At 37.3% G+C, this 10266-nt stretch overlaps 4 protein-coding genes and 1 long non-coding RNA gene across 5 annotated transcripts; 1 reads left to right on the forward strand and 4 right to left on the reverse strand.

Moving 5' to 3' along the window:
- The first annotated feature begins 430 nt into the window (after positions 1-430).
- On the forward strand, positions 431-2749 carry LOC106324689 (proteasome subunit beta type-7-A-like). The gene is made up of 9 exons (XM_013762649.1): positions 431-564; positions 713-875; positions 1121-1262; positions 1370-1466; positions 1548-1617; positions 1698-1802; positions 1892-1990; positions 2235-2322; positions 2465-2749. Exons 2-9 carry the CDS (start codon positions 732-734, stop codon positions 2539-2541), a joined length of 822 nt encoding a protein of 273 aa, XP_013618103.1. The 5' UTR covers positions 431-564; positions 713-731; the 3' UTR covers positions 2542-2749.
- A 518-nt stretch (positions 2750-3267) lies between these two features.
- Positions 3268-5529, reverse strand: LOC106322617 (eukaryotic translation initiation factor 3 subunit I). Its single transcript, XM_013760689.1, has 9 exons — positions 5440-5529; positions 5128-5351; positions 4601-4816; positions 4382-4515; positions 4186-4305; positions 3999-4088; positions 3819-3905; positions 3646-3725; positions 3268-3538 (listed from the first exon to the last, which is right to left on the reverse strand). Exons 2-9 carry the CDS (start codon positions 5309-5311, stop codon positions 3463-3465), a joined length of 987 nt encoding a protein of 328 aa, XP_013616143.1. The 5' UTR covers positions 5312-5351; positions 5440-5529; the 3' UTR covers positions 3268-3462.
- Positions 5530-5901: 372 nt separating this feature from the next.
- LOC106325017 lies at positions 5902-8054 on the reverse strand. The gene is made up of 8 exons (XM_013763037.1): positions 7680-8054; positions 7497-7564; positions 7241-7359; positions 7069-7154; positions 6747-6800; positions 6511-6664; positions 6398-6411; positions 5902-6304 (listed from the first exon to the last, which is right to left on the reverse strand). Exons 1-8 carry the CDS (start codon positions 7910-7912, stop codon positions 6202-6204), a joined length of 831 nt encoding a protein of 276 aa, XP_013618491.1. The 5' UTR covers positions 7913-8054; the 3' UTR covers positions 5902-6201.
- Positions 8055-8062: 8 nt separating this feature from the next.
- Positions 8063-8664, reverse strand: LOC106325018. The gene is made up of 3 exons (XR_001266783.1): positions 8620-8664; positions 8441-8477; positions 8063-8151 (listed from the first exon to the last, which is right to left on the reverse strand). It is a non-coding gene; the product is annotated as an uncharacterized LOC106325018 (long non-coding RNA).
- Positions 8665-8780: 116 nt separating this feature from the next.
- LOC106324367 (zinc finger BED domain-containing protein RICESLEEPER 2-like) lies at positions 8781-10254 on the reverse strand. Its single transcript, XM_013762347.1, has 3 exons — positions 9840-10254; positions 9189-9787; positions 8781-9107 (listed from the first exon to the last, which is right to left on the reverse strand). The coding sequence occupies exons 1-3, from the start codon at positions 10252-10254 to the stop codon at positions 8781-8783; spliced, it is 1341 nt and encodes a 446-aa protein (XP_013617801.1).
- Positions 10255-10266: the final 12 nt, after the last annotated feature.

Raw genomic sequence — 10266 nt, forward strand, 5'->3', positions numbered from 1 at the left:
AATTTATAATAAATTTATTTAATTATTTGCTTACGCTTAAAGATTTATTTCTATATAATATAGTTCAATTACACCTAACCAATTACAGTATATAAATCCACATAATTTCGTTCAATTTTTTATTATATCTAATATTTGTGACTATATATTTTTACTTTATAATATCTATAGATTAAAAGTAATAATCTCTTTTAATCACTCATTCTGCGCAGGGCGCGGATTATCACCTAGTAACACTGTATTTGCCAAAGATGGTTACCTAAAAAAAAAACCATTTAATTTTGAAGGCTTTAGATTAGAACTTTTAACCGTCCATAGACGGGCTCAACTATAGAAGTATTGATAGATGGGCTCAGTAACAAGGAATAAAAAGCCCATAGGAACTGTAACCTGAGTGGAAAGACGACAATACCCCTGGATGGATCTTCTGAAGGTTAATTGGGGAAGAAGAAAACACTCTCTCTTTTATTATTTGTTCTTGGCTTCGAAGCAGCTCTTTCCTCTCGACTTGTATCTGTTCTCCCCAAACCCCTTCCGATTCGATCAACCCTCGTCGTCGTCCAGGTAAATCTCTTCTAAAGTTAAGCTTCATACTCAGCACTTTCTCATCTTGAGATTTCTCTCCTCGATTTCGGCGTTATATGTTCTCGATCCGAGAGAGAGACAAGTTTTTCTGGGCAATCGTTTGATTTTAAATTGCTTGTTATTTTAGACTTTTCGATTTTGGAAGAATGAGTCAGTCAGGAGTAGATGTTCCAGCGAAGGGTGGGTTCAGCTTCGATCTGTGTAAGAGGAATGATATGCTTATCCAAAAGGGTCTTAAAGCTCCCTCCTTTTTGAAGACCGGTACTACCATCGTCGGTTTGATCTTCAAGGTCTCGCCTATACTTGATTGTATCTATAATTTGATTAGCTGAGTGAGGCCTATGACTGAGCCCTTTCAGCGACTAGATTGCTTTTTAGTTTGTTCTGCGCCTCTGTGTAGTGTAGTGTAGAGCACGTTAATTAAAACATGTGAAGATGTTTGTGTTATTGTGCTATCATTGTTGTTTTTAATTGCTTTTTAGTTAATGGTTGTGGTGGCTGTATTAAGGTGATTTCAGTATCTGTGGTTGTATAGGATGGTGTGATACTAGGCGCTGATACACGAGCAACGGAGGGACCTATCGTTGCTGATAAGAACTGTGAGAAGATTCACTACATGGCACCTAACATTTATTGCTGTGGTGCTGGTACCGCTGCTGACACTGAAGCTGTAACTGGTATTTTCCTTTCTAACATTGGTGTGACAGATCTAATTTGGTATTAATGCGTTGCTCCATCTGAAACTTGATGCTTTTGTTATCTTTGTTTCTATCTCTTTGTCCAGATATGGTCAGCTCGCAGTTGAGGTTGCATCGTTACCAGACTGGCCGTGACTCTCGGGTTATCACTGCTTTGACCCTTCTCAAAAAACATCTTTTCAGGTAATGTTTCATCTATCCATCTCCTTTATAAACTCAATCTTAGAGAAACGTAGATGACTTAACTGCCCAAATGTCATACAGCTATCAAGGTCATGTCTCTGCTGCTCTTGTCCTTGGTGGAGTCGATATCACCGGGCCTCATCTGCATACCGTAAGTTTAAACAGATGCTATCTTCTGAGAAAAGATTTTGTCCTTTTTGTTGTTTATTTATGTTACCTTTTTATGCACAGATATACCCACACGGTTCAACTGACACACTACCATTTGCTACAATGGGTTCTGGTTCTCTTGCTGCTATGTCCGTCTTTGAGGCAAAGTACAAAGAAGGTCTAACTGTAAGTAGTCGGAGGAACATTCATCTTTCAGTTTCAAGATGTGTTAGTTTCTGCCTTCTTATTGATTTTATTGTTACAATATCGTTCAGAGGGATGAAGGAATCAAGCTGGTCGCTGAAGCCATATGCTCGGGAATATTCAACGACCTGGGTAGTGGTAGCAACGTGGACATCTGCGTGATCACAAAGGTTTGTCTTCACCCTTCTTTGCCTGATACCAGTGATTAAATTACAAAACTCCTTTTGCTCATCATATGTGACTTATAATATATCATATGATATGATTGACATTATGACCTAGTAATCGCCATTGAACAACTCTTTTGTATTACCATTAGATATATGCAAAAGAGCCCTTCAAATCAAACTCTTTTGCATTCCCTCTGTATTGTTTGGTGCTTGCTGAACTTGTTGTCATTGTATTGGCAAACAGGGGAACAAGGAATATCTCAGGAACTACATGGAGCCAAACCCAAGAACCTATGTCAGCAGCAAAGGTTATTCATTCACCAAGAAAACCGGTAAAGCTAATCTCTCTCTTTACTTGATCAAACACAACATGATTAGGCTCTTAAGAGACCCCTAATCTGACTGAGACAGTTAACTCTAGCCTATCCTTTTTCTGACTTCAGTTTATTTGGTTGATTGTGTATTTGGAAACAGAGGTTCTTCGCACGAAAATCACCCCATTGATGGAGCGAGTTGAGATTACAGAAGTGGGTGAAGCTATGGAAGAATGAATGAATCTCTCTCAAGTCTCTTTGCTTTTGTATTCATCTTTACCAAGATCTTATAACATTGTGTGCGTTAGACATATTAGTCTTGTCTTTCTTTACCAATGTTGTGGAAGGATTATCCAAAATCTTTTCTTACCAATCTTAAGGATTCCAATGCTATTAGACTTCGAAATTTCTTTGTTTGGAATCTTATGAAACGAATTTTCTAAAAGTTATTCTCTCTTATACTTTTGGATCATCGTGAGTTTCTTCCATTGTCATTCTCCTGGTTTGCCTCTAGTCTCCGTTTCTCCAATCAGAAGGCATAATTTCATAAACAACCACATGCATTCTTTCCACTGGTATAAGTATAATAAGTGACTCATTATCTCAGCTGAAACGGTCTTTGAAACCAAAAATATTATTGCAGAAGAAGAAAAAAAGGCAGACAGAAGTTGATTATCTAGATGAACTCTTGCAGCTGTTTTTTTCAGCCTTAAACTAAACACGCGAGAGTTTAAATGGTCGCTTGAAGCCAAACTTCAAATTGCAGAAGAAGAAAAATATCATTGCAGAAACAGGGTGCTTAATGCTTATATATTATTGCCAAGCAGCAGTGGGTCAAAACTTTGGAGGTTTTTGATAAATTGTACGCATCCATGGTTAACTACTTAACTCCATTCCAAGAAAGAGAAACATGTTTTCGCTGTTATTGAGTTTCACTAACTTACAAATAAACCTAACAGAATGGAATCCCAAAAAGATCGCAGGTTTGTAACTTGTAATTCAAAAAGTATGAAATGTACAAAATCTAAGGATTCGATCCAAAATTCAAACATTTCATATCTCAGCACCATTAAAGTATTGATAGTATGGAAAAACATTTATAATCCAGAAAAGAGACGGAACAAAATGCGGATTGAGAGATTTGTTTTAAAAAGGGATCTAAATCCTGATGTTGAAGTAATCAGAGTCAAAGTGATGCAGTCTGACGTATCCATCTTCACCTCCACTAGAGAAACTGTTGGAGAAACAAAACTCACAACCTCAGCAACAGAGACAAAAAGAACAAAAAAAAGAATCACAGTATGAAGATTGTATCAATCAATGAATCAGATAATGTTATACCTCTTTCCATCAGGGTTGAATGCCAAAGCATTTATAGGTCCAAAATGACCTTTCACACCACCAATTTCCTCTTGCAGAATCTACATTTTGTTTATTACCAAACATACAGTTATATATCTACATGTTCATGGTTGCAATTTTCAAGTAAGAAAACATCTTATCATATCACTAACCTTGTCATAAAATTTAGCCTCGAACTTCCCAGCACGATGATCAGTGGTTGTAACAGCTGATGCATCTTGACCACCTCCAAGCACAACCTATGAGAGAGCAGAACAAAAAAACAACATTCACGACAATGTTGAATTTTTGATAATAGAATTCAAACTTCTAGACGTATTACTATTACATACATGGTCAAGAAGTGGAGACATAGAGACGGCATTTACAGGCACCCCTGAAACGTAAGTCTTAAGAAGAGTCAACGTCCTCATGTCCCACAGCTGAAACAGTTGAACAAAACCAGACCAGTCTTATCAGAAATATAGATAGAAAAACCGTACAACTTCGAAACGACAGATAGAAGAAAGGAACACATGCCTTTGCAGTCTTGTCAAGTGAACCAGTAATGAAGTGAGAATCATCAGCTGATTTGGTGAGCGACGTGATTGTGTTCTTATGACCCACTTCCGCATCTGATTCCTTGAGCAATTTTCCAGTCTAGCAACAACAATTGCCAAAGTTAAGTGAAACTGATACACCACCACAAACCAGGTCAAGAAGCTTTTGAATTTACCTCAGCATCCCAGATCCTGAGCACAGCATCTTCACCACCACTAACAATGGTTTGGTTCAATGGTCCCCAAACAGCTCTGTTTATCCTCTTCCTCCCGTTAGGGCTCTCAAGGACAAGCACAGACTCACTAACCTCTGCAACAATGAATCAACACAGTTTCCTTTTACACATAGACTAGAGCTTCCACCTACAAACATATAAGCAAGTAACAAAACTTACGGTCTTCAGGATCTTCAGCGATGCGTTTGACATGAATAGCAGAAGTACGCTCCATGAAGGGATCAGTGGTGATCACAGCAAGCTTATCTCCAAGAGCAAAATCAACCGACCTCGCAGGAGAACCAAACTTGAAACTGAACAACTGTTGGCCGGTTTTCACATCCCATAGCTTCGCACTCTGATCAGCACTTCCGGTTATCAACCTTAACGAGTCCCCTAAAATTCACAAAACAAAAAAAGAAATCAACTTTCAATCAAAATTAACAAAAAGGGTTTCTATATAACATCAATTAAAACCCTAACAATCATCCAATCAATAACATATGATACAACTCATAACAATTGGGAATCAAATCAAAATCATCCTAAAATTCACAAAACAAAATCAACAAAAAAAAAAAAGAAAAGAAATCAACTTTCAATCAAAATAACAAAAAGGGTTTTCTATATAACACCAACTAAAACCCTAACAATCATCCAATCAAAAAGATATTTACAAAGTCCAACACTTTCGAGGCCGGTCTTACTTGAGACGTCACAGCACCAAACGGCACCGTTGTGGCCACGGAAGGTACCATGGCGTTCGCCGTTATCGGCGTACCAGAGAGTGGGAGTGTGATCCTTGGCGCAGGAGAAGAGCATGTCGCCATCTCTGTTGTACCTGAGGAACGTCAATGGACGTTCGTGTCCCTTCATCAGTATCGGCCTCATCTTTTCCTTGAAAGCTCTTTCTTTATCACAACACCTTAATCTGAAAACAGATGCAGAACGAATCGATTCAGGATAAGAAAAGATCAGATCTGTAAAAGTGATTAAATGGATTGGGGATGAGCTAAAACCAAAGATGAGAAGTTGCAGACGAAGGAGAAGAAGCTAACACCAGATTTTTAGAATAAAACCCTAATGTTGAAGTGTGCTCTGTTTTGACAATTATACCCTTTCTCATCATCGACCTTACGACGCCGTTTTTTCACAACCTCAATTCTCGACCAAGCTAAACCGGTCCGTTTCCACTATTGATCCGACCGGGTCCTCTATGGCACGTGAATAATCGACCGGTTTACTAATCAATTCATCTATTTTTGTTTACAGTTTTTATTGCTTAAAGATAATTTTTTTTTGTTTTTTTGGGTTAATAACAATCTTCATTGAATCATCAGTTTTTTTTCGGCCTCTTTTTATTTATTTTTTTGACAAAAACTAAGCTAAGTAATTTGACCGAATGATTAGGAAAGCCAAACCGGAAGTGAAGAATCAAAAAAAAAAAAATTATTTATAACCCAGAATTTATAAACGCAATTTTCACACAAACAACAAAAAAAATTGTTTCATTTGGATTCAAAATTGTGCCTCAACATGATATAAATACCCACACATTCCCATATATATATATATACACACACATTCATACATTACGTTAAACAAGAGTAGCTTTCCCTCAAACTGAATATAGGAAAGAAAAAAACAAACCTTTTCATCCTTCAGATTGATCTCATCTTTGATCACAAAGAAGGCAATAACATCAAAACCCTTAACTCTTGCTTTAGCCTCAAAGAAACAAACATGAAGAGTCTCTTATTTCAATGCACCCAATCTGAACATCACTGGCGATGACCTTCTGGTAAAGTAACCACTTTGTGGAAAGGCACTGTTCTTTGAGGTAATGCTCCGTCTTCTTCATCGTCATCAAACTCCAGCAAGTACCTAATATGATCACAACTCTTATTATATATCTTAAGCAAAAAAATGCTTAATTAGTTTTATGATGGATATGAACAGAGTTGTGGAGGAACTTACTCATCAGACTTCCTCTGGAACCAGATGATGCAACATGCAGGTTTGAGTATATTCAGAGATTAGTTTGCTGAAGCGAGATTGAAGTTGTGAGGATGCAAAAGAAAGAAACTAACCTTTCGTGGTGTACTTACTACAGTCGCTTTGTAAAGAGCTGTGGTTCCTGGATATACAGCTAATACATGTTTCCCTGGTAGAAACTCTTGTGTTGTTGAAGGATCATTCCTTTTTGGAAACGGTAAAATGCATGGCATTGGTAGTTTATACGTCCTGAAAGATATAACAAGAGAATGTTACTAAAATGTCATTGCAAATGTTTTTTAATTTATTATTCATAATGAGACTTAGTTACCTCTGGCCACCTCCCTCTTCATCATCTCCTGATTCTTCATCAAGTACTTCAACTCTGTGACATAAAAGTTCGAGCCTTTTAAAAATCCATATATATGGTTCTCTCTTAGATAATTTTCTCTGTAATGTAAAGCTCTAGTTTTTCATTTCAGACTCAAACAAGCAACTTTGGTTGTAAACTGTAATTTTTTTGTTGAATTAATTTAACATTCTTTTTTTTTTAAAAGAAGAAAAAAACATATACATAATTGCACAATGTACCGGTTTAATCCATAGAGTATTTGACTATGTAGGATTCTCTTATTACAAGGGTAGAAACTTACTCTTTTGTTTCTCTATCGAAGTGAATTACTTTCACCACAAGCCATTCATCCTGCTCGGCATCATCTGCTGTAATTCTTGCAGCAACCTACATATAACACATGTCATAATTATTATTCTTTTCCTCTATTTTGAATCAACTCAACTCAAAGAAGTAGCTGTTATTGTTTGTACCTGTTCGCCCTTTAGACTGGCATATGCCTCGATTTGGTTTCTAGTGGAAGGAGGAACTCTTGTTACATCTGATTCAGCTTTCATTCTCTTCCTCTTCAGACCGTTGCCTTCTGCCACTTCTGTGATATCATTACAAGCATCGTAAAATCTTAATCCATCTTTATATATATATATCAAAATATCATTGCAGAAGTTTGAGACTCAAAAGCGTGTCAAGACAAGACGCCAAAAGAGTAAAAACACGACAAGACTATACCTAGTTTTCCGCGTTGTTGCCCTGATGGAAGCAGGGAATCCAGTTGAGCAAGCCGAATGTTTGAAACACTGTGTTAATCACAAAGACTTTGATTAGTGTTCTAAACCCTAATTAAGATTACTTTTTTTTTTTCAGTCCCCAACTCATTTAAGAAAGGGGGAATGATGAAGAGATGTGGCTTACGTGACTTCACTTTCACAGAGCTCTTTGGCTTGAATGTACAAATTTTTAAGCCCTGACAAAGAAGTATCACCCGTAGGTCTGTCAGTTGGGTTGGACCGCACCCAAATGGATATGTCCAACTGGGTGTTTTTTTTTCTGGGCTCAAAACACCCACACCCATATTTAGCCCACACCCAACAACACCCACACCCAATAACACCCATTACCCAACTGGACAACTCAAACCTGCCCATTTATAAGCAATTTAAGTATTGGTCCAAATCTGTTTAAATTCAATTTAAGCCCACTTTAAATATTAAACAACATTGAAATATGATAGAAATATCCAAAATTGAGGTAGTAAAATTTTGAAACTTTAAACAACATTGAAAAATCTGAAAATCTGAAACAATCTCAAAAGACTTAAATTTTTAACACTGTTTATGAATTCACTTTGTTCCAGCTTTGTAACTTTGTCTCTCTTATTTGCAGTCTGCAACAACAAACAAAAAAGAAGATTCAACCTTTGCAGATATAAAAACCAGACATGAGAAGATTTTGACCCAAGTTAATGAGAAAAAATATAGCAATTATGACATATTGCAATCAGAACACAGTGTTAACAACGCTGACATATAGCAATCAGAACACAGTGTTAAGGACAAAGAAGACTAACTTCAAAACGATCTTTTCAATATGACCAAAGCATAACACATTGTTAATTAGCCTAACCTAATCAAAGCAGAGAGCATAAATAACAGAGAAGAGAGTCCAAGAGATACCTGAAAACCAAGCTGAGGCAGCAAGTGAATGAAAATGCTGGTTTTTGAATCCAAAACAAAACAAAAAATGAGATTCATTAGCCCACAAACTCAAACAAGTTACTTGCAACTTGCAAGAGTAAACTAAATCATTTATCTTCAGATCAATAGCTAGAACATTTCAATGTGTAGAATCATACCTCAATTCAAGTTTATAGACTCTCCACTCTCTTCTTCTTTCTCCTTCTCTTTATCCTCTTCTTCTTTCTCCTCTTCTGTCTTCTCAACAGACTCATCACCTACAAAAAAAAAGTATGAAAATTCTGAAGCAATTTAATATATGAATAGATTATAACCAACACTAACCCATTTCAGGAAACCCTTTTAACCAATTTCTTGTACAGACCAAGGCTTGGACATTAGTAGGTAGAAGACAGCTTCTGTACTTGTTAAGGACTCTACTACCAATGCTAAAAGATGATTCTGAAGCAACAGTTGTTATGGGTATACTCAGAACCTCTCGTGCCATTGTTGCCAACTCTTTGAACCGAGCTGAGTTGTCTCTCCAGTAATGTAACACATTCAGTTTCTTGTAAGCGGCCATGTCAAGCAATGGCTCATCTAGATATATGTCGAGAGCAGACTTGCCACTGCCAACAGCTTTCTGAGAAAAGAAGGCGTAGAAGCCCTGAAAAACAGGTTAAACATCACTTATATGATATCAGAAATTCATAACACTTATCAGAAATTACTACAGAGCATAACTTACCCCATAACCGGCAGGAACATCGGGTATTTCTCCTTGCGAAGTTGTTGCAGCACTACTGATTCTCTGGTTTTTTTTGTAAGCTCCAAACAGTTTATAGATCTTTGAACGAACATTAGCCAACCTTCTCTTACAAGTAGACTGATCCAAAACCGAGAAACAATATTCTAAGAAGTGAAATTTCAGTCTTGGATCCAAAACTGCAGCAACTGCAAGGATGTCGTTGTATTCTTCCCAGTATTTCTCAAACTTGAGCTTCATACACTTCACCATTTCACAAATAACAGGATCAGAATAATTTGCATGAGCTCTCAACCAACACTCAATCTTCCAAATTTCATTGAAATACAAATTTGATGTTGGGTATGAGGAACCCGAAATCAAATTTGTAATCTCAGAAAATGGCTTCAACAACTCGCATATCACTTCTACTCTCCTCCACTCAGAATAAGAGGGACAGCTCACATAACTCGGTTCTACATCCGCCAAGTTACCTAGTGCAGCTTTGAACTTGATAGCTCTAGAAAGCATAAGGAAAGTAGAATTCCAGCGTGTGCTTACATCTAAGACCAGACCTTCATCACCCTCGACCTCGGTTCCCACTGTTTCAACACAGTTTTGAAACATTCTTTCCCTGCTTTCTGATCCTCTAACAACACAGTTTTGAAACATTCTGCATCTGTCTCTTCATGATACTCTGCATGCTATCATTCGAAGAGGCGTTGTCTACAGTGAGACAGAAGACCTTCTTTTCCAGTCCCCACTCCTTCAGCAGCTCAACCAGCTTCATAGCAATGGCTATTCCAGAATGAGGCGGAGGAAAAGCGGTGAAAGCCAATATTTTAGCTTGCAAATTCCAATCAACATCTATGTAATGCGCAGTCAAGCAGAGATATCCTTCGATAGTAATAGCCCTCCAGAGATCTGTTGTCAAAGAAACCCTTCCAGGAAAATCATTTAAGATTTTCCTAAGTTTCTGCTTCTCACTTTCATAAATCTTCAACACATCAGAAGCTGCTGTGTTTCTACTCCAATACTCAATACTAGAATTAGCATAAGTAAAAGCCATTCTAATCCTCTT

This window comes from Brassica oleracea, chromosome C2, assembly GCF_000695525.1.
Source record: "Brassica oleracea var. oleracea cultivar TO1000 chromosome C2, BOL, whole genome shotgun sequence".
In the NCBI taxonomy this organism is placed as follows: Eukaryota; Viridiplantae; Streptophyta; class Magnoliopsida; order Brassicales; family Brassicaceae; genus Brassica; species Brassica oleracea.